The sequence below is a fragment of the Ictidomys tridecemlineatus genome, chromosome 7 (genome assembly GCF_052094955.1).
Source record: "Ictidomys tridecemlineatus isolate mIctTri1 chromosome 7, mIctTri1.hap1, whole genome shotgun sequence".
NCBI classification, from domain to species: domain Eukaryota; kingdom Metazoa; phylum Chordata; class Mammalia; order Rodentia; family Sciuridae; genus Ictidomys; species Ictidomys tridecemlineatus.
This window is the reverse complement of record NC_135483.1, coordinates 112,932,499-112,957,699: the sequence shown is the minus strand read 5'-3', so window position 1 is coordinate 112,957,699 and position 25,201 is coordinate 112,932,499. Positions and strand designations below refer to the sequence as shown.

The 25,201-nt window shown below is 30.6% G+C and overlaps 1 protein-coding gene across 5 annotated transcripts in view; it reads left to right on the top strand.

Moving 5' to 3' along the window:
* Lrp1b (LDL receptor related protein 1B) overlaps positions 1-25,201 on the top strand; it is a 1,779,935-nt gene that overhangs the window by 1,315,287 nt on the left and 439,447 nt on the right. For all 5 annotated transcript variants that reach the window (XM_078017329.1, XM_078017328.1, XM_078017330.1 and 2 more), the window contains exons 38-41: positions 5,284-5,410; positions 5,547-5,698; positions 6,001-6,125; positions 7,263-7,634. In XM_078017329.1, coding sequence (XP_077873455.1) covers positions 5,284-5,410; positions 5,547-5,698; positions 6,001-6,125; positions 7,263-7,634 — 776 coding nt within the window. The remainder of the gene's footprint in view (positions 1-5,283; positions 5,411-5,546; positions 5,699-6,000; positions 6,126-7,262; positions 7,635-25,201) is intronic.

Sequence of the window (25,201 nt, the reverse complement as noted above, 5' to 3'; positions counted from 1 at the left end):
TTCTAAATGGCTCATAAGTTCTAGGAGGCTAGATGTTAAATATTTGAAAACTTCATAGATTATCAGGAAACATCAAATACTATATATTGAAGATATCCCAGGTACATAACATAGAATAATTCACTCAAGAAAATTATAGTTAAAAATTTGATAAATTAAAACCATATATATGTATTTATTTCAATGAGAAGATGAGCAGTGAGGCAGAGTATAAACACATAAATAAAATAAGAAGATGACTATAGTACGCTGTGATCATCTCAATATACTATGAGATTATAGATGCCAATGCAATGTTTTTTGTGAAGAATTTTCTTCTGTACTTCTCCATTGAGAGCTGTAATTGTAATTGTTCTATGTAAACTACTCAGTTTGCAGTCTAACATTAGCTTTAAAGTAATAGGTCTAGGGAAGGAATCATAGAACAAATGATAATTTATAAATATTTTATAAGCTAAGAAAGTACAATCAAAATGGACTATTTCTTTATTTCGGCTCAAAAATGAAATTCAATTTTTAACAATTCTAAAATTGTTATATAAAGGACACCTTTTATCATCATAGATCTTCAGCATTCTTATGGCTGAAGCTCCTACTTTCATGACTTACAAAGGCTTTCAGTTAGACATTTTTAGGTATTTCTGTTAGCATTTTCTCTTGTAATTCTTTAATTAGCCCAATTATATCTGTCATTAAAGAGTGAACTTCATAATGGTCTTAACTCTAATGAATTTATGTCCTAGTTCATATGAAGTATGTAAGTAAATGTCTATTGAAAGAAATATAAATAATGATGTTTTTCATTACTCAATTATTACATTTTAAATTACAATGAAAGAATAAATTTGAGAATCAACAACAAATTTAACAAAAAAGCTTGAAAAGTAGTGCCCAAGAGTATACTGGTTCTGTCTCTTTCTTTTCTTAAGCACAGTGTTCAACTGTCTGTGTTTGAGTTATTTTTACATTGCAGGATACTTTAAACAATTGCAATATATTTAGGACTTGAAGATTGATTTGGAATTGGCATGCAATACTTTGTCAAAACAAATCTTAGAAACCTCAGGAATAGCAAAGGCTCTGTACTACATTTTACTCTTTACAGGGGATAAAGGATGTTAATTCATGTGTTCATGATATATATTCAAATTTCTAAAATATTATATAGTTTTGCAGGTACCAGGAGGATAGAGAAATGGACATGTTGACCTAACAAGGCATTCAGTTCTTATGGATTTTAAAAGATTCTAGGGAATCTGCTAAGGGATGTAAAATTATATGCAATTATTGGCAAATTAGATTTTGATACTTATGTAAAGGCTAGATACTATTGTTGCTCTGTAGGAGTTTTTTTCCCCTTTTTTCAGATATGGGAACCCACTGTTGACCCCCACTCTAAGAGAAGACAGGATATTCTTGATTCTATTCTTGACCAAGGGAAATTACATAGAAGGATTCAATAATCTTCATTTTTGTTCCAGCATAGAAATTTTTTCTCACCTCTGTGTTTTCTTTTTTAATATATCTGACAAAGTATCTAAATCATGTTTACTTAGAGGAGGCAAATACTAAAGAAATGGCCAGTTTATTATAAAAATTACAACCATAATCTGAGCTCCAGAGAAACAGTTTAGCAGAGAAGAGAATCTTAAATTCAAAGAAAATGATTGATTCAAATTAGTTGCTTTCCACTAATGTTCACATTCAACTGCATAAGAATCACATTGAATCCTCTTTCTTTTTTCTAGCATCTGAGACTTATTCATTCTCCTATTTCTTCTCTTCCTTACCTTTACCTCACCAAATCAGAACTTTGTTTACCAGTGTTACCTTTATTTCTCAAAAATATTTTTGTCATTATTCAAAGTCATTTATAATTTGAATGTATATTTTTCAGCTTTAATATATCTAACTGAAGCAGAAGATAATTATTTTCTTTATAAGTATACCTGTGTATAAACTAACTCAAACATCAGCAAAATTATCATAAAAATAATGGACTAAACTCAAGGCCTAATGAGTATATGCTAGGTCTTTGAGGAACCCAAATGCTGCCATGTCAGGTTTTTGTTCTTTAAATAAATAACAGTGTTTTATTAGAAAATGACACATGTTATATAGTCATTCTACTTTTGTCCTACTAAAAATTTGTGTACGTAATGAAGATAATATTAATATTGGCATTTTGTTGATTTCTAATAGTATTCCTATAATTTTTCATAATACTTTTAAAAAGTTTATGTGTTCAAATTCTGCAAATGAAAGATTATTTTAAAAAGGAGCTTTTCAGTTTTCTAACAGTTATTTATTATACAGAAAATTTATTATCCAGAGAAAATATAGCATTAGATTTTGAAAATGTTGATGATTTGGAGGTTTGGAGTAGTATTTTCAGTACCAAGCCATCATTCTAAAATCAGTTTCCTTGGTCATATCACATAATCCAACAAATACTTAATGACTATAAAATATGATTTCCAATGTGGGCAGTATTTCTAACACTGAATATTAATTTCCTTTGGATCTCAAAAGTCATTGACAAGGATTTTCATTTTTTCCTATTACTAAAGACCATATTTAGATACCAAGAATCTATGTTGATTAAAGATATCTCAAGTGCATGTTTGTAAATTATTATCTTAATTTAAATGTTTCCTTAAAATTTTATAAGCTTGGAAAATGTTCTTTCTCTAAATTTGATTTAGAATTCCTAAAGGTTCTCAAGGTGCTAATTCTCTTCACTTTTGGTTTAAGGAATATTTAAACTATTCTGTCTGATGTTTATAAAATATTGCTTCATTTTGGTAGGTTTAAATATTTTGATATTATTAAATGATAAATTACTTAACCACAAAAGTGATTTTCACACAGTCTGTTTTGCTCATAGAGAATTTTGCATAACTTTGTTTTATTTTATTTTATTTTTTTAAAGATAGAGTGAGAGAGGAGAGAGAGAGAGAGAGAGAGAGAGAGAGAGAGAGAGAGAGAGAGAGAATTTTTAATATTTATTTTTTAGTTCTCGGCAGACACAACATCTTTGTTGGTATGTGGTGCTGAGGATCGAACCTGGGCCACACGCATGCCAGGCGAGCGCGCTACCGCTTGAGCCACATCCCCAGCCTTGTTTTATTTTAAATAGTTTTAATTTATAATTTTTTTATATTCATCTAAAGTCTCCTGCATGGAATTATTGCAAATTTAAAAGAAATAAAGACTTCCTAGAAAAAGATAGATATTTGTTTCTCAATACTAAGAAATTTTTCATGTTTTATTTTTCTTTTTAAGTATGGAAACCTCTTGCTATACTTCATATAGCTCAAGAGAAATAACATTAGGCATATGATTATTATAAATTGTTGAGACTTTGTATTAGAGAAAGGCACAGGCTTGGGCTAGCAAAGTCTGGGAAATTCCTGGCTTGTCCCCTTTAATCAGGGAGCATTAACTTTCAGAGACATAATTTTCATAACTATGGAATATGCTAAATATGTTAATTGTCTCATTCTACTTACTTGCTCAAAATGATTTTTTCATTACTCAATTAGTACATTTTAAATCAGCTTATATTACATAAATAGGTTTATTATACACATTTCCTTCTATATTTGAACTTTGGAGTATGTTAAAAGTGGTTGGTAAAAATCAGATTGAATAAACATGTCTCTTCTGGATTTCAAGGTGCCCACTTTATAGTGTAATATCTTCTGCTTTTTAATGACATTTGACTTTAAGAAATTAAAGGGACAGATTGTGGACCTAGCTTGGATAAGTATATATCTAGCATGTAAGAGCTACTATTTAGATAGCAAAAAAAAAAATTAAAAAAAAGAAAATAAATTTAAATGAAGCAAAAATTTATCTATTATTTGATTTTAAACAATTTTTTTTTAATTGAGAGAGACTGTCCCTGAAGGTCTTAAAACTCTTGACTTTAATACAAGTAAAGAACTTTTTCATAACTTTTCTGCCAAGATGTTACCAATAAAATCTTAGTTGAATTTTCTGCTACAAAGTTTTCCTTTCTGATTTATAGAACTTGTAAATATGAATGAAAGTATTTTCAGGATTAATAGGGTTGGGATTCTAGCCACACCTTCTATTATGTGGTTGTAAAATCCAAACACATTTATTTTTATAGCTTTTTCAAAAAATAAAATCACTATTAAAATAAATCTAAACAATATACATAAAAAGAATACTTATATTTTTATGTAGTTTAAGGGTTTTTTCATGGATAAATAAGAACTCCATTGAGTATTCAGAATATGAATATAGATATTCTTTAAATTTTCTATATGTAGTCAGCTTCTACTCATGTATGAACACTTATATATGTGCATTTGAATAGGAACAGAAATATAAACTCATTGTTGACTAAATGCATGAATGATTACCATATTTTTCTAGATTTTAGTCATTGATGTTATTTGATAGGTGGATAAAAATGTGATTGGACATAATGTAAAATTTAGAATGAATCAGATTTACCTAAAAGCATGAATTCTGTTTGTCATATAAATGCTGAATTTGTTGCATGAATATGTAAAAATGCATGTGTTATATACCTCCTGTTTTTCTCTATTTTCTTTTTAACACATTATTTTGGCATACTCTAGGTTTTCTTCCTATTTTATATTTCTTTCTACATTACATATTGTTCTCCAAGATTACGAAAATAAGCATGAAATTCAAATTAAAATAGTTTAATGGTCTAAGTAGACAAAACTAAAAGTTATGATGCATTATGTATACATTCATAAATTAAATATTTATTTCATACTAATTTTTATCTTTATTCATGACTATATACACTGAACAATATTCTCTCTGTCTTGTAGTAGTTTTCAAAATAAATAACTATGTGAAGAAAACCAAATATAAATTTTTCACTCTGTGTTATGATGTTCTGAGTTGAAGTACATAATTCAATGTATTTTGCTTCACAATAGCAATAATCAGAGAGACCACAGAAAGTTCTTGAGGGAAATATTTGGGATATGAAAATCAAGAGCACATTAGGAAAATAGTTTGCAGTAGTGTATTTCAGATAGGGAATAGCATATGTAAAGTTACTTTGGTCAAATTTTGAATCCATTCTTATGATTTCAAAAGCTAGTTAAATACTTTTTACAATAAAACTTTATACAAATACAAACATGCTTGAATATTTATTTCTGAAATGTATTATTTTTGTTCTCTCAGTATGAATATTACTGCCCTTACGATGACTGATACCTTCTGTGTTTAGTTATATGTTACCATAAGTCTACAATTCAATTTCAGCTTCCTGTTCTGGACTGAATGGGGACAGATGCCCTGCATTGGAAAGGCTCGCTTAGATGGCTCAGACAAAGTTGTTCTTGTAAGCATGGGGATAGTGTGGCCGAATGGCATCTCCATTGACTATGAGGTCTGTTGGATTTATTTTAAGTATTTAAAGTGTACTAACTGCCAACTTGCATTATTCCAAAACTTTAGTGTTCCATTATTTTCTTAATGAAATCACCAAAACCTCCTTGTAATATTACTCTTCAATCGATCTTTAGGAAAATAAATTGTACTGGTGCGATGCTCGCACAGACAAGATAGAGAGAATTGACCTTGAAACCGGAGGCCATCGTGAGATGGTGCTGTCGGGGAACAACGTGGATATGTTTTCAGTTGCGGTCTTTGGGGCTTACATCTACTGGTCTGACAGGTAATTTTTTTTTTTTTCATAAACATTTGAGTCTCAGAATGTTATTTCAGTGCCAGATGCTTTACCCTGGTAGGATTAGCCATACCTTAACAAGGTCACAAAAAGGCTCTTGCAAAGCCGTGTAATTTCCACAGCAAAGGCAGGCGCTCTTCCCATCCCAGGCTTGAGCATTAAAAATCACAGGCTGAAGTGGGTTTCTTTCCCTTCTGTTGGGCCATCTGTTACCTTCAGTTTAAACTAACTGGCTGGCTTTTAATGAAAAGTTGAAGAATGTTGATCATGTATGTTCCACTTTTTGGCAGGGCACATGCCAACGGGTCAGTCAGAAGGGGTCACAAGAATGATGCCACCGAGACTGTCACCATGAGAACTGGCCTTGGAGTCAACCTGAAGGAGATTAAAATCTTTAACCGAGTAAGAGAGAAAGGTCAGCACCTTTAAAGGAATACACAAATCAATACATTTTATTCCTCTCTTATTTTAAAACTTTTGTCACATGAAGATTAAGGATAAATTCTTATTTGAGTCAAAATCACAATTTTTTTTTACATCTAATTTTCTACAGAATCATATAATAGTTTAAAGAAATGCATAACACTTCATGCATGGGCATACTTGTCTGGGACAGCATGTGAACACAGATATGTCACATACCTTGCATGTCTTGAGTATTGATTTGGGTTAAGAAATATAAACACTCTATAAGTATACAAAAACACATAATTAAGATATTAGAGAATTAAAAGCCACTGAAATTGATTTTTTTTCATTATCTCTTAATATAAAATGTGGTTCTTTCTCCAGAAATGATTTTTTAGTCTATTTGTGAAGTCATCACATCCTTAAAATGTGTATTTTGAAAGTAATAGAATAACAAATTTGAGTATTTAAAAAAAGTGACCACTGTTAAAATAAATTATAATTGATTTTCTTTTCATACAGAGGGTTTCATGTATTAATTTTGCAGATGATAATCAGTTCCTAGGGATGAATTACCTTAATGAAGAAAACCTAGGAGCATATTTTATCTTCACTAAAACTGAAGTAGATTCTGCCCTATATTAGAAGTTACGTACTGGAGGTGGGGGGGCAGGGTTTCAAGCAGTGCTTTTTTTTTTTCCAGTTCATTTTTTAGTGACTTTGTTATTTTTGCCAAAGATTAAAATATGATAAAACCTATGGTAATGTTTGTATCAAGTTTCAGAAAAAATGTACACACTTAACTGGCAATCAGAGTATTGTAGGAGAACTTTAATGCTGTTATTTAGATTGTGAAGGAAGTAGAATAATGTGGTCATTCAAATAGAATTTCAAGATTTTGAACTTATGTGATTTAAAAAATTAATACTTTCTATTGTTTGCCTTTTATTAACTAATCTTAATTAAAACTAAGATTAAAAAGATACAATAAACATTAAGCTTTAACATTAAATTTTTAATATATCTATAAGTAAAAACTTATTTGTTAAACAAAAACATAAATGTGTTTATGTGTGTGTATGTGTACGGTATGTATATGTGTGTGTGTGTGTGTGTGTGTGTGTATGTATTTTTTCTTCCTTAGGGACCAATGTTTGTGCGAAGGACAATGGTGGCTGTAAGCAACTCTGTCTTTATCGAGGAAATTCCCGGAGAACTTGTGCTTGTGCCCACGGATACTTGGCAGAGGATGGAGTTACTTGCCTACGGCATGAAGGCTATTTGCTGTATTCAGGGAGAACAATATTAAAAAGTATACATCTTTCTGATGAAACCAATTTAAATTCCCCAATAAGGCCATATGAGAATCCACATTATTTCAAGAATGTCATAGCCTTGGCTTTTGACTATAATCAAAGAAGGAAAGGTACCAACCGAATCTTTTACAGTGATGCACACTTTGGAAATATACAGCTTATTAAAGATAACTGGGAAGACAGACAAGTAATTGTTGAAAGTAAGTACAACAATTTAATTTTAAGTAGTTTAGTAGAAATGAGTATCGTTCGTATTATTAGAGAAATAATAGTGGTAATTGCGCGTAGCAATTTCATTTTCCTAGAGTTTATATAAAAAAATGAATGTGACTATATCATCCAATCCCCCAAAATGTCAAAGAAGCAATTAACTGCTAGCATGTACAGCATGTATATTATGACTGTTAACTTCTAATCTTTAGATATTCAAGGTCTCATCACCATGTTTTTTTGCAGTTAAGCATTAGAACTTTTGGGGAAATTCTTTCAGTATAAAACTATTTTAAATGATTTTCTTCCAATGCATGTAATGATATCTTTAAAAACAGCTGCCTAATGATTTCCAGTTAATCATATTTTCTTAAATGTCAATTATTTTCTATATATGTATGTATGAATGTTTAGATAGACCTTTGTATTTAAACATAATAGTATCGATGTGAAAATATTACTATAGAAATAATTTAATGCTTTTAATATCTTATGGGACATAATTATATAATCATCAGTCAGTGTAGATTATTCACAGAATTGAGAGAAATCTCTTTCTTGTCCTCATATATCAGCATAAGGACCATCATCTTCTTGTAGCACCTTTTCTCCTCTATGTCTATATAAATTCCATATTATATATGAATATGTTATATATATATATACATACATGTATTTCTCTTTATGTGTCACCATACTGAGATCATTTTTTTCTTTACTTTTAAATTGCAAAAAGTATATAGAAGTTTCAAGTCATATGGAATTAAGTATAAAATTTCTGCCTTACTACTGCAATTATCAGTCCCATTTATGCATCCATAACTGACAACTGTCATTGCTTCTAAAATTTTCTTTATGTATGTGTGCATATAATTTATAATTTCAAAAGTAGGATGTTACTAGATGTGTTAGCTACTTACCTTTTTCCCAATAACCATATATTGCAAAGCTTTCATTTTGGTATATATAGTTTCATCTTACTCTTTTGAAAGGCAGCACTTCATTCTATACTCAGGATAAACTCTATATTTAATAATTTTATGAATATTGTTTCTGGTATCTTACCATTCCACACAATGTCACAATGAACATATGTATGTAGAATTATGTTTAATCACACATGTGACTATTTTCTTAGCATAGAAATCTAGAAGTTAATCACAAAGTCAGTCAATGGGTTTTTTATTTCTTATAGACTGTCAAACAAAAGGCCCTATAAATTTATATTTTAACCAATTTTCTATGAAAAGGCTCATTATCCTACACTTTTGCCAATAATGATTTTATGATTTTTGTTAAGGAAATATAATATGCAAAATTATTACCTTCTATTAATATACATTTACCTGATAGGTAATAAGACACAGCATCTAGTTGTATATTTACACATATCAAAATAATTTTTTAGGCCAAATGTGATATTATACATTGCCATTCCATGCTAATGCTTGCCATTGTTCATTTTGAATTTCCAGCCTGTAATATCTTCACAATTCTTTTTGCTTATCCCAATGCTATTTAGACTGAAAATCAGATCAAGTATATTCTTTAAAAATAAATATTCACATTTTTCTCATATAGGTTAAAATATTTATTGATAATTTCATATCCGTTTATATTTTATGGCACAGCAAATTGTTTCTCTGTATGCATATGTGTATATATGTCCATCTGTATCAAAATCCTCACTGACTGTACTGATCATGGAATTCATGCATATTTGAGATTCACTGATTTTTAGGGTGTATGTCCGTGAAATTTTCATTATAATATCTTTGGTCCTTTATTTGCCCAGACCTATGCAATTCACAGCTGGAAGTGTTCACGTTGTAACCACACATAGGAACTAACTTACTCATCCATTTTCTGCATTCCACACCCTTTGTCAGCATGATGGTTATCAAGATGAGTATCAGTCCATAGACCTTTAGAAGCCACAGTTTAGAGAAGAAAACATCAAGTAAACAATCACTGAAATATAAGATCTACAAGATACTAGTGGCCTTTAGAGAATTAAAAAGTCTTCCCGCAGAAGGATGGAGAATTTCATGAGTGTTTTAAAGATGAAGCTGTACAAAGCTAACTTGAATGAATTTAAAGGATGAATAGGAACCTGTCAGGTGGTAAAGAAAAAAGGAAAACCTGTGATTCTCAAACTATGGATCTTTGAGCACCTGCAATATACTGTCAGTACATCTAAGAGATCAAAAATATTTTCATAGTAATTAAATATCATTTGACTAGTTTTTACCATGTTGACATTTGCATGGATGATTTAATGACAATGTGGCTAAACTGTGGCCCTTTCATGTTAGTCAACACAGTGGCTTCAAACTATTTTAGAGATCATTGGATTTTTCACGGTCACTTGGCAAGGAAAAAAAGTACCAATTTTGCTTGAAAGAAAGGTAAAAAAAATATATATATGATTCTTTTAATTTTGACCCTTCAGTTGAGATTTCTTTAATATTCTGTATGATGTAAGATGAAAGATACATAAGGCACTTACATTATATTCTGAAGAAAACTATATTCAAATGATTGTTTGGGCTCATGCTTTCTTCAAGGAATATCAGGTTTTACTTGAAAGAATGAAGAACAGACAAACTAGTTATGCAAATCAAGATGTGTGGCAGAAGTGTTCTAAGGAATACACAATGAGAATATCATTTCAAGGAGAATGATAAATAGTATTTTATTCAAATAAGGAAAATTAAGTTTTCAAGTAAATATTATCTTTTGGAAGACTTTTATTCACCACAGTAACCTTTATGTTTCCCTAATACTTTCTGGTCTTCACTGATGAGATGGATTATGATAAAAATTAACGTGACTTTTGGGTACTGCATAGAAATGTGTCAACCATTAGAAATGTACCTAAGTCAGGAAACCAGTATTTTCCTAACGACATGACAAAATCATGCAAGATAAATGATCCATTTGAATTCAATATAGACCAATGAATGTAAATGTAACAGATTGAAAAGTTCATCACTATGGTATCTGCAACTGACCTTTAAGTTTGACCACTTGTCATGTGTTGATGTAGTATAAAGGAAGAATACTAGAGTTACTTGAAAAGGCTATGAAAATATCTACTCCTTTTCTAACTATATTGCTGCCTGAGGCTGGATTTTCTTCATGTAATTCACCAAATGACAGAAATGAGAGGATGAAGAAGTTATGAGGAACCAGCTAGATTTCATAGATTCACACAATTATAAAATAATGTTCTATATGCACTTTTTAAAAGTATAGCTTTTAGATGATTTTATATTCATACACAAATCGATTCATTATTCTAAGTTTTACAAAAATTGGTAAACCATCAACATATTTTCAATATGAATTTCTAGTATGATAAATAAGTATAGATAAAATCCACAGATACAAAATCTCTCTGGAATCTTTAAGAATGTTTAGGAATATAAAGATCTTCAGGTCAAAAAGATTAAAAACTACTCCCCTAGACAAAGAAGTCAGAAAGTTTTAGTATGAAGGAATGAAAAAGCAAATGTTATGCAAGGAGTCTTTTAGTTTTATTAAAATACAGGTTGTATGCATGAATGGGTGTGAGATGAATCGGGGTGGGGAGATGGGCATGGGGACAGGTGTAGTAAGCATCCTGATATTGAAGGATTTGGTCTGTCAAAATAAAGAGCTTCTTAAAAAAAAAGTTTAATTGAGATATAGTTTACATGCCATATAATTCATAATTATTTGACATGTAAACTATATTGTATTACTCAATCTATTTTGTAATAATATGTTGTTTATTTTTAAATTGTGGTAAAATGTGTGTTTACAGAAATTTATGTATGAGTGTATATATACATATATATATATGTATATATACACACATATATATATATGACAAAATGAGAATATCACTTCAAGGAGAATTTAAACTATTTTTGAACATTCAACTTAGTGTATTCACAATGTTGTAAAACTGTCATCTTTGTTTCTGAAATGTTTTAGTTACTTCAAACAGAAATTCTTTTAAAATTAGTAATTCTCCATATTTCTCCTCCCTCAGTTCCTGGTAGCATCTAATATACATTTATTTCTGTCTAAGAAATTGCCGACATATTTCATATGAGCAGAATCCTAAATTATTTCTTCTTTTCATATGATTTACTTCACCTAACATTTTTGAAATATGTTGATGCTGTAGTATGTATTGGAACTTCAACTCTTTTTAAGGCTGAACAGTATTCCATTGTGTGCACATACTACATTTTGCTTCTTTATCTTTTTGTTCATGCTCACTGGGGTATTTTCTCATTTTAGTTCTTGTAAATAATGCTGTGATGAATATTGATGTACAATATCTAGGATAAAGAGTTTTAATTTTATTCAGTAGATGAAGGGAAATCAATAGAATAGTGTGAAGCATATGAATGTTTTGTAAAGATCTCTCTGCTGTATGTTTGATAAAGTTTAAGGGCCATATCTGAATTCAGAGATGGCCTAGGAAATTATACAGTATTTTATGTCCTGTTTTATCAGTGGTATATGTACAATCAAACTTTTCTAATCCTCTCATCCAGTATCAGATCAGTAAAATCAATCACCTTTTAATGATGGTAGGTGTTAACTTACAGGCATAGATGATAAATGAAAACCCAGTGGCTGAGAGTATGGAATCAGTCAATCTGGGATTCCAATTTGAATTCACTGTCTATTTTCTACATGCCACTAAGTATCATTTTTCCCACCAACAAAATGAAAAACTAACTTGTAATTTTTTTTCCTGTGGAGATTTTAAAAGAAAAGGTATAGAAAAAAACATACAAATAAGCATAATTTTACTTTAAAACTGTATACCACTGTATTTGTGGATCATTTAGGATAATCACATTTGCCGTAAATTATTTTTTACCACATACATTAGAGTAGTTAAATAATCAAAAATAATTACTATAATTATAGGTATGAGGTAATGGATTAAGGTCTGTCTGGAACTTAAAAATTAATTAAGATTAGTCTGTATGGATAATTTCCATTTTAGGAAATAATTTGATTTTCTAAAATGTTTCCCTTGTCACACAAACCCCTGCTAAGGAGTGATTATTTTTTTAAACATTGAAATTTGCCTTCAAGTTTTCTTAGAGAATTTACACTGGGACTTGTCAGACCAAACAAGCAAAAGAAATTAAAGAATAAAACAAAAAATAAAGTTGTTAACACATATATAAGTAATATTTAAAATTTGTGTATGTGTTGGTATTCCATTTCATTAAATCTGGAATACTTCCTTTTGTTATATATGGTTAACAAACACTAAATTCACGAAAATTTGATTACATATTTAAACATGTCAGAAAACTCTAAATATTTTAACAAATCGTATTCAGACTTAGATCTTTCACATAGTTGAATATGGGAAAGAACAGGATGTCTTTAATTCTCCAGTTCGTATAGAATGAACTTTTTGTCCTAAGATTTGATGGAAGAGCCATTAAGTGTAATTAGGTATTTATTAAGTCTTATGATATGCTATAGATTATCAGTTGAAGGTGAATAAAGGTGAAAATGTTTTCTTTCTAATCTCCAGGAATTTACAGTACAGAAAGAGAAAAATAACCATGGTTTCCTGTCTCTATATAGAGACAAGACCTCTGGACAATATATTGTTGAAAAATTTTACTTTAAAACTTTATATCACTATATTTGTGGATCATTTAGGATAATTACATTTACCCTAAATTATTTTAACCCATCTCTGGTTTTAAAAGTGGCAGTTATTGATATTTTTTAAAAGAAAATTATAAAGATTTTTCATTTCAATAAACAAAACTGAATTTTTCTTAAATCATTAGCAAAGCAGCAATATGAATCATAGAAAATGATAAAACATCAGAATTCTGGCACCTCCAGCTATGAAACCCAGAGGGAAGGTATCTAAAAAGGCATGCTTAAACAAAAGGAATGGGGTATGGTTGTTTCCCAGGGAAGAAAAATTAAATACTGTTGTACCCATGCTGGTGACTTGTAAGAACTTACTACCCCAGAGGCTTAGAGATCACAAAAATAGCCCTGTGACCAGCTCTGACCCCAAGCCTGTGCAAGCTGATGGCTCTATAAATTCTCTCATACTCTATGCAGTGGAAACTCTACAAAATCATAAAAGAGCAGGATAAAATTTAGGACCCAGAGGTCAAAGAGAGGCAATTAGAAAACCACCCAACAGAGTAAATTGAGTGCTGAAGGAGAGGGTAAAAAAATAACTGAATTTTCAGATTCTTTTCAAGTAAAGAGGTTTTCATAGCACTTGTGGAATCTTCAGAAAGATAGCTTTAAAAAATAAAAATGAAAATAATAAACAAATCTAAGAATTTTATAAGTATCAAGGAGTTTATCAAAGAGAAGAATGGGGGGAAAAGGCTATTAAAGGAAGAAGGAATAGCAAATCAAAGAGGCCAATATTATATGTGTAAAACTTAATTTTATTAAAACAAAACAACTAAATAGCTTGGAAATGAGAAATATAGTTATTACAACAAAAAACTTTAAAAATCATTGACAGAATATAGTTCATGCTAATGAAAGTGAGAATACAGAAATCAAATGAAATTAATTAAGAAATGCTCAAAGTATGCAGGTAAAGAACACAAAATACATGAGAAGAGTTCTCAAACTTCGAGGATAAACTAGTAGCTTTACATACTTTTAGCTAACAAATATTGATGAAAGGCAAAGACAAGACAGAAGAACAGTAAAAGAATATTCAAAGTGATAATAGAGTTTACTAGAAATGAAGAAGGAAATGGATTCTTAGAATAAAAATGCAGTCTGTATTAAGGACAATAAAACTGCACAGCATTAGGAAAAGGGAAAATCTCTAGACTCAACTAGAAGCCACACATAGATCATACAGAGGAAAGACAGAGTGATTCAAACAGACATTTCATCAGCAACAAGAGTAAAATCTTCAGGCTATAAGGAAACGTAATTCTATAACTGACGAAATTATTATCCAAAATGAAGGCAAATACAGATTATTTCAGAACTACAAAGTCAATAATCATGCATCTTTATTTTCTCACTGAAAAGAAAATTAATAGCTTCAGACTTGAATGTAATGCCTGATAAGAAATAAAATTTACATTTTATATGAAAACTCAATATATGTGTTTCAGTTTTACAAAGCAAAGTCCTCATTCTGTAAGATGCATTTTGATATTTTGTTTTAGCCAACCACAGTGCAGAGATTTTTTTAAAGCAAATATTGCTTAATATAAGTTCAAATGGTGTCTCTGAATTCAATAACCAATTACAACATGTAAGTTTTAAAAAGCAACTCATAAACTAGTAATAAAAGTAAAGGATATTCCAGACTTTAATAGAGAAAATTACAAAATGTTTGTGAAGGACATAAAGAATGACCTTAAATAAAGAGGGAAATTGTAATTTTCATAATGGGAATGAGTTTTCCCATTTCCATATGTATGGAAATTTGCACCAAATTATCTTTAAGTTTAATGCAATGCAAAATGCCAAAATCAATTTTTCATTGAATTTTATAGGCTGAGAGTAAAATTCATGTGGAAGAGCAAAATAGCAAAAATAATAAAGAAAGTTATAAAGAAATATAAATTTGTAATCTTTTTGAAAATTTTCTTTATTATTAAAAAGCTGAAGTAGTTAAAACAATGTGATAATGCCAAAAGAACTGTTTAAGTGGAACAGAACAGTGCAGATCCATATATACATACAAATATAACTTGCATGCAAATTAGTATAATTGCCATATTGGATTTACAAATAAATAGAAAAATAATAGATTATATTTAATAAATTTTGCTAGGACATTTATATATAAAGCAAGAAATAATATGAAACTCGATCTCTAGTTAAAACTTTACTGCAAAGTAGATTTCAAATATATTAAAATGTAAATGTTAGGAGTATTTTAATGTAAAAAATATAGCATATCCAAAGGATAAGAACAAATTTTATAAATTAGGCACAAAATACTTCAAGAGATACAAATTTGATATATTTTACCTCATTAAAATTAAAAATTATTTTTTGAGTTTTCTATTTCTATTCCTTTTAGATTTACATGATGATAGAGTGCATTTTGACATTATACATACATGGAATATAATTATTTTAACTAGGATCTCAATCTTGTGGTTTTACATGATAGAGAGTTTCACTGGTGATATATTCATATATGAATATAGAGAAGTTATGTTCAATTTATACTATACTTCTTCCTAGTCCTGTTCCCCCTCCCTTCATTCCCCTTTGTCTAATTGCAGCATAGTTATAAAGGAACTTAAGAGGCAAAACAAACACTAGTGGAAGATATTTCTAATCCTTAAAATTAACAAATATCCCAACTAGAGTTTTGCAGTATCACTACTAAGGCTAATAGAAATATGAGCAAGATATGATTAGGTAGAAAACCTAATAATAATTGTGATGACTGGATGATCAGAAATGGCCTTCTTCATAGTTTGGCATTTGAAAGGTTGTGTGCTGAATAACTGGGCCACAATTCTATAATTATCCATTTTTGGATGTTCTCATGGTTCCACAGGAGGGCTGGCTCCCATATATGAACATAACTCATAAACCTCTGCTTATACCATAATTGCTAATATCTCATTTTTCAAAGTGAGCCCTATGGCCATGTCCAGATTCAAAGAGAATGATGAACTCACCAAGTGATGGGAAAAGCTGCAACATAGCTGTACACATATTGGGAGAGTAGGGATTTACAACTTCTGCAACTGACAAAGTTGTACAGGTGGTTACTAACCCACAAACAGAAGCTTCCAAATAATACACTAAAATGTGTGCCAGCTTTTTAAAACTCATCGTTATTTTGTTGTTGTTGTTGTTGTTGTATCTGTTATATACCAATAATGGAATATGACTAACATATTTGGTTTATCCATGAGCCACAAATCAATCTGTTTGATGATGAAAATAAAATGGGGCAGGAAAGGACTATTTAGTGGGTAAAAAATATAATGAAACTAAAGCTATAACAAAACTATACAAGTATTACCAGATTTAATGTATGCTATCAGCTTCAAATGAATACTTTTGAAAGATTTAAGCAAATGATGCTGAACTTTTTCTAATAAGTCCTTCACTGTTGTTTTTAAGCCAATTTAATTGCCACCCTTTTTCTGTTTAAACAATGTGACTGTAAAATTTGGTGTTTTTTTATAGTTTAGGCTTGAACAAAGTTGGCTATAAGTGGAAACTGAGGGGAAAAAACCATCTGTGATATAGTGTTAGAAGTGGCATTTTTTATAGGAAGTAAGCAAAGAAAGCATACACATTAGAACTTTCCTTTTGAGGGATTTATGTCATGAATTCAGTAAATGAAATCAAAGTACTATGAATTATAAGAAGGGTTTGAAGGGCCACCTGATGAATTCAAATAATTTAAGAAAGCGGAAGAGTGGCTGTGGGATAATGCAAGGATACACATGAGTCCAGATTTTTTCCCCAAAGATGATTGTAATTTGAAGAAGTGAAGTTGACTGTTACTTTTTATTTATTTTTTTAATTTTTTATTTTTTTTATTGGTTGTTCACAACATTACAAAGCTCTTGACATATCATATTTCATACATTAGATTGAAGTGGGTTATGAACTCCCAATTTTACCCCAAATGCTGACTGTTACTTTTTAAAGGGGCAAGTTATTTTAATTTTATATGCCTAATAAAGTGTGCTTGGATTTTCAGGCTTATATGCAAGAATAAACAAACTTTCTGAAAATCAAGAAGGATTATTTACATATTTAACCTTTATCCTGCTATTCTTAGCTTTCTAGTAGAAAGTAAATTATTAAAATTGAAGAGAGAAAGAGAAAGGAGGTAGGAAAATGAGAGTGTCCAAAGAACCTATATTTCATTCTTCAGTTAATTCTCTGTTGACCACATTCATTGTTTTGAGAGAGAGAATTTTTAATATTTTTTTTTTTTGGTTTTCGATAGACACAACATCTTTATTTCATTTTTATGTGGTGCTGAGGATCAAAACCCAGCACTCCACACTTGCCAAGTGAGCGCATTACTGCTTGAGCCACATCCCCAGCCCACACATTCATTGTTTTTTACCAGGCCTAGACCCAAGAGATTTAAGATATCTAATGCTCTTCCTACCACTGTCCTATACTATCAAATGCTTCTTTCTATATTTTCTCTTTCTAACTATAACATATACAGTTTCTTCAAAAACTTTCTAATAATGGACATATTTTTCCTTTTATGTGGCTTAATCATTGTGATGATTGATAATAGGACCTTAATTATTGATTGTTCCCATAAGTCCAAATTTGCTAATTCATTTCTTGACAAATAGACAAGTGAAATCTCTAGAAATGTACTAGGATCTCATAGAAAAGTAGGAGTCCCTCCTATTCATAGTTTTAAAAAGTCATTATATTTATTTTCCCCAATCATCTTAAACTTCACATTTGTTAATATTAATTTTCTCTGCTCTTATATACATTAGGCCATGTGTTCATTATGTATTTCTCTTCTGAATCATCCCTTCTATATGTTAGAAATTTATTTTCTTATTTCTGAATAATTGCTACTTTTCTACTTTCCTTGCCTTCTATTTTTTCAATAATATATCTTGTTGTTTACTAACATCTTTATCATGTAGTTATATAAGAATAGATGATTTTTTAATATTCTTTCTGAAGGTCCAGATTTTGAGAGATGTTTAAAATTCAGTTCAAATCCATTTACACCCTGCAAACCATTGTAGTGTGGGCTGCATTATTCTTATTTTGGTACCAGGGATTGAACTTAGAGGCACTGAACCACTGAGCTACATGCCCAGTCCTTTTTATTTTCATTTTTTTTTTAATTTTGAGACACTGTCTCCATAAGTTGCTTAGGGCTTAGCTAATTTGCTGAGGCTGGCTTTGAACTTGAAATCCTCCTGCCTCAGCCTCCTGAACCTCTGGAATTATAGGCATATGCCACTGTACTCATCTCTTACCATTTTCTTATTTACTACTGTACACTTTTGTTTCATTTTCTTCCATACTATTCCCTTAAATCAAGTGAGAAGCTGAGGGCATAGCTCAGTGACTGAACATGTATTCAGTATGTTCAAGGCCATAGGTTCAATCCATAGCACCAATTAGCACAAAACAAAACAAGCAAATAAAAAATACCAAGTGGTGTTTAAATGCTTTTAGGCAGGTTGTGTTTGTGCTCTTTTTTTGTATCCCTTTTAATCTAAAACACAACTTATCACTTTTATAGTAATAATAACTTATTTATTATGAACTTCTTTTGTCAGCTATATAATTAGGTTGTTAAAGAACCTTAGGCTCCGTTTGAAGTTTGAAGATAATATTTTGTATTTTTTGCTTAGTTTTACTAAGGTGGTCACAGAGGGGATAGAATATAGAGTCTTATGCCTTTATGAGATTCAATGAGTTAATATATGTTGGTAAGAATAAGACTTAGAATTTATTAAGAACTGAATTAGCACATTCCAAGTGCTGGGATTCCAGGCTTGTGGGGGATTTCTGACCCATAAGGGTTGCCTTTATCTCATCAGTTACTTCCTCACACCAAACTTTTCATCAGTTAGAAAAAACAATTTTGAGGTTTTTGCCTTCAGTTTTATTAATTAAGTCATTTTTCTTAAAGCTATTCATAATTAAAAGTTAGTAGAATCTGGTCAGCATGCAAAATGACTGCTACAAGTTGCAAAAATTTTGAAGAATACATTTGTTTTCTCTCTTTATTCTTAGAATTTGCACATTTAAAGAAAGTAGAGGGTCTATAAGTCTAGGACATTTGTGATGAGAAGGACTTAGAACTCCAAAGTTCCTCCCTCATCTCACAGTGTTTGTTTTTTTTTTTTTTTTTTGAGGGTTCTGAGATTTTTCATGACAGAAGAGGCCCCTGCTCCAATAAGAGAATATGCTTTTCAAGTAGCAAAAATAATTAGCAAAATGGATAGGAAAAGACAATAGAGATACTTACAAGATGACAGTATGTATTCTTTTTATTAGAATTCTCTGTTTTTATAAAGATCAGAACACTTCTCAGTCTCATAAACATTGTGCCCTGGGAACTCTTGAAATCTTGTCTCTGATTGCACGTCGATGTGGAAATAATACTATTAAAAGCCTCAAAAATAAGATAAAAAACAATACTGGTAAACAAGCAACGCGACAGATAAATGAGAATGCTGATGTTATATACTGTGGTTTGTCTTAATCTACACTGAAATTTGATTGCCATTGTAGTAGTGTTAAGAGATACAGCCTTTAAGAAGTGGTTAGATCACTAAAAGAAAGTAATGTCTTTTACACAGACGTGGATTCATTTTTGCAAAAGTGAGTGGTTACAAAGCAAGTTTGCTTGGGTTTTATCCCTTATGCACTTATCTCCTCTTCTCACTTTCCACTTTTCTATCATGTTATATGATGCACTAAGAAAGCATTCATCAGGAAGTCTTCCAGGCCTCCAGAAACATGAGTCAAATAACATCTTACCTTTATAAACTTTCCAGTGTCAGGTATTATGCTATCACAACAGAAAATGGACTATGACATCCTGTAATAAAACACATTGTGATAAGTTCATTTTGCATTATCACTTTGTCTCTGCATGATACTAGAAAGAGGTGTAGAATGATAGCTAAAAACAGAATTTATCATTAATCCATGAATACTCTGAGAGTAGCAAAACATTTACAAAGTTCTCAGTTTTTGCTATGTTCAAAAAACTCTGAAATTTGAGTGGAATAAATCTAGTGAGATAGTTATTTGATAGTACCATGCATGTTTAAGATGACAAAAGAGTTTAAATCTGAAACAGCCAGTGACCATTCAAAACACAACTGTAATAACCTTTGTCCTCTGCCACTTTTAGAGAACAAAAAGAGTTTAGAGAAAAGATGAACATTTGTTTCAGATTTAATAACAGCACAAGCACAATGTTTCACTTAATTTTTCTTTAGTATGGCATGAACTATGTATTTGCATTTAGAAGCCAAATTGTGATTTTTTTTTTATAGTACTGGAGTTTGAACTCAGTTCCTGTATATGTTGTTAGGGTGCCTGGATATGCTAGGCAAGCACTCCAACTCTGAGCTATATCCTCATACTACAATTAATACCTGTTACATAGGATTTTGACAGTTACTTAGGATTTATTTGGACTCCATAGTATTTTCCTTACTTTGTGATTTACCTCCATTACTATTACTAAAATATATATTCAGAATGCAAAGAAGCAAATTGAATAATAGAAAAATTTAGGACAGATATTTGTATAGCACTGTATAATACACTTTGTCATTCTGATGAAGTATTAATAAGAAATGGTTTATATAGACATGAGGATGTTTTAAAACAATGTATAGGCTTTCTACATGTACTCCAATGCCAAGTTTTCTTTCTGTATAATTTGCATATATGAACTACACAGATTCAGAAATAAGGAAAAATCAGTATCATAATTTTTAAAATACATGCCTAAAGTAAACCATCTAAATTCAGATTTATTAAATGTCTATTCTACTAAAGCAGTGCAGTGTATTAAATAGTCCATTCTCAATTTCCTCTGCATAAGCATTAAACATACTGCTTTCTTACCTTTATTTCACTTGGTTAACAAGTGTTTACACTTTACCAGTCAAGTTTAGCTCTCATTCATACCCACAAGATATAGACACACACAGTAATCTCAAGTCAGAGGTAAATGTATCTCTGTAGCTTGCACAATTTATAAGAATAATATTTCTATTTTTTTATATTTATTTACTATTGGAGAGCAGGCCTTATGCGCCTTGCCTCTCAGTTTGTCTCTAGCTGGCCCATTGAAGACACTCATGATATTAACTATTGTTGCAAATGCTTTTGTGGAAATCTGACCCTGGTTGCAGAGTTCCTGGAACCTAGGGAACAACTGGGGAATATTCATCAAAGGAAGGAGTCTTATGTTCTCCCAAGTTAGGAATCTTACTCTCCTGGATTTTACAAAGTTGTAAAGAAAACATTTTCAGTAGAAGTAAATGCTATTAGTATGGCAGAAGTATGTAAACCGAATTTTACAGGCATTCTGAAGAAGGATGATGAAAAGGTCTTCAAGGATTAGATGGTCTGAATATCAGTTTTGTTGCTTTTATAATGATCACTGGCCAATAACCACAAGGTTGAAACAGATGACTGTTTTACACCTATTCATATTTTCAGGTTATTAATATCTTTTAAGAATACTGTTAAGACAACAAATATTTATCTTTCTTAAAAATCATTTGAAGACAGATGGCTTCTTAAAATAGAAGAGACTTCAGAACATGGGAAACAGTTATATCCACCTATGCCATCTCGTTTTCCCAGGGAACAAAATATCTCAGGCATAGCAAATGAAGGAAAACTAAACCACTGTTTGTGTTTACCTTACTCAGTGAGTACACAGGAAATGCTCATTTTTTTTCTTTATTATGAATTTACATACAAACAAAATTGATTTGGTAGTAAAACTAGATGTGAATTTCGTGTGACTTTGAATTATCCTAACAAAAGATGAGCCTTTCTTGAACTTAGTATTTTCTTATCTTTGACCAAGGAGACAAAATCACAGTGACTTGTCAAGTAATATTATACTTTTTCACAAGATAATATTATAATATGAAATTATCACCTCCGTATAGTTTTATCATTAAATTATCATTTTTGTTCTTGACTTATTTAATTCAATTTGTCAAATATTCATTTAGTATCTACTAAGAACAGCCTGCTTAATCTCTTTGGAAGCAAGATATTAAAAGATCTATCATTTCATAAGTAATAGTATTTTTTTCTTGTACACATATATTTAGCAGGAAGACTTTCTATCAGGTTTATAAATCCTGAGAAATTGTATTTATTTAGTCTTCATAGAAAATACTTGATTGGTTTATTTTACTTCTACGAAGAAGTTTTCTTAATAGGAATTGTTCCTCTTTTGACTTTAGATGCAAAGAAATTAATAGGTGATGCTCATTTATTCTTTCTTTTTCTTCTACTTTCATTTTTTTCTTAAGTATTTATTAGGATTTAATATCTCCTAAGTATCATGGGGATATGTGGTTTAGTGTATCTTCAGGACTTCTCATTTGGAATGCCATAAAATATAATTTATATATACTAATACTGACAAAATTGGTTAGCATTGAAATCATGAGCCATAAGTTAACTGTTATTTCTTCAATACTCATCATGCAATTTTGTTCAGTAATGCTGTCAGAGGTGCTTTTATAGAGTCATATTTTTCCATGACATATGCTTCACACAGCTAAACTTTACACATATATTTGATTTAGGAAACCATTCCATTCATTGCTGCTATTTAAGTACCACAGAATCAATAGTATCATTTACATGATTGTGAGACTTAGTATTCTCTGTTCAAGAGTGAAAATCATATTTAAAGATGAATATATAATATTTAAGTTTTCCTTTCCTATTGCTATCACAAAATCAATTATTCATAGATTTGTCTTATGCATTTTAGTGTTTCATACCACATAATGATGAGAATTTTTTACTCCTAGAGGTATTTGGTAAGTCAGTACTTTGTTGAGGTTAAAATCACAGGTTTTGAAACAAGTGATACCCAGATTCAAATCCAAACTTTGTTCATCTTTTGGGATAGAGTGTGCTTAACCCTCTACGGAAGCTTAGAGGGGAAATTAACATCAACTAATAGTTTGTAAGAGGATTAAGCAAACTTGTGACAATGAAGTGCTTACCACAGCTCCTAAAACACAAGTCAAAAAAAGAACCAGTTGTAAGGCATTCATTGTAAAGGCAAAATGAATCTTAACTCAGTCTGAAGAAGACATTGGAATTATTATTATTATTATTATTATTATTATTTATTATTATTTTGGCAATTCTAACACAGCCATGATGCACAAAGACTGTTGACTTATTTTTTATTGCTTTCAAAAACATTAAACATACTAATTTAACTTCCTATTCTAATTGTAAAAAAATCAGTATATAAATCAGTATATAAAGTTACAGCATTATTTGTTCATTTGAATTTCAGAATGCTAAGGAAAAGGAATGTTCAAACCTATTCTTGAACTAATTCATGAAGTTGTTCTTGAAGTTCCAATCTTGTTCTAAGAGAGATAAACAAAAACTTAAGTTTTTTTTTTTTTTTTAAATACTATTTGTTATGGGTTGAATTGTGTCCCCCAAACTCCTAAATTCTTATGTTAGAATCTTCACCTAAAGTGTCTTGGCAAGTGACTGTGTTTGTAAAACAAGACCAGTAAAGAGGAGATTAAGTTAAAATGAGTTTATATGGGTAGACCCTAATCTAATTTGACACGTCACCTTAGGAGAAGAGAAGAATAAGACACAGGCCCCAAAGACATAACAAAGACCATATGAGGGCACAACATGGAAAACATGGAAACCAAGGAGTAATACCTCAAAAGAAATAAAAACTAGCCAACACCGAGATTTTGAACCTACAACCTCCAGAAATGTGAGAAAATCCATGTTGCTCACTTAACCCTTTTAGCTTGTTGAATCTCTTATGGCTGCCCTACCAAATATACACTATTCAAAGGAGAGGCCAGTGAATTAATTTTGGATGAAAATATGTTGATAGAGTTGGCGCTACACATAGATAGAATACTGCCTTTTGTTTCCTTAAAGGAAGAAATTGAATGCCCTATTCAATTAAAAAGTGAATGTCTTACTCTTGAATGCTGATATATTCTAAGTTTTAAATGCATTAAGACCTATACTGATTTTGGAAGTCTCATAGTCAAGAAAGGAATACTACCACCTAATTAGTAAGTTTAATAACATAATCTTTCTACTAAATATCTACTAAAGTCCTCTACAACTTTTTATTAGTGTCTGATTCCAAGGAAATGTATGTTATGAGAGAAAACACATAGTTGTATACATTTCCATACTTTTTTCTCATCAAATTAAAACTCATCCATACCTATACCTGATTCCCAGTGTATACCTGTATTTTTATCTTACAAGCAGTAAAAGTATTCCATAAATTTCACCAGTCTGACTCACTTCCACTTGTAAGTTGGGTTCACTGGATTATGTTGCTTATGTATTTGAGGGCTAACATAATTTCCTATGTTTCAATCACGGCTCTGTTTTATATTTGTGTCACTTCTGCAAATTGTTAATCTCAAATATCTTAGTGTCTCTATCTTTGAAGTAAGGATAAAAAGATAGGAGCTGGGCACAGTGGCACATGCCTGTAATCTCAGAGGCTAGGGAGGCTACGAGAGGAGAATCACCAGGTCAAAACCAGCCTCAGCAATGGCAAGGTACTAAGCAACTCAGTGAGAAACTGTCTCTAAATAAAATACAAAATAGGGCTGGGGATGTGGCTCAGTGATGGAGTGCTCCATATACACATATATGAGTGTGTATGTATATGTATGTATATATATGGATAAAAATAGTAGCTATTACAATGTATCAAGTATTTAATGTCATGCAACCTCCTGTGTGTGAATATATATAATATATAACATTGCATAATATATATTCATATATGTGACTACTG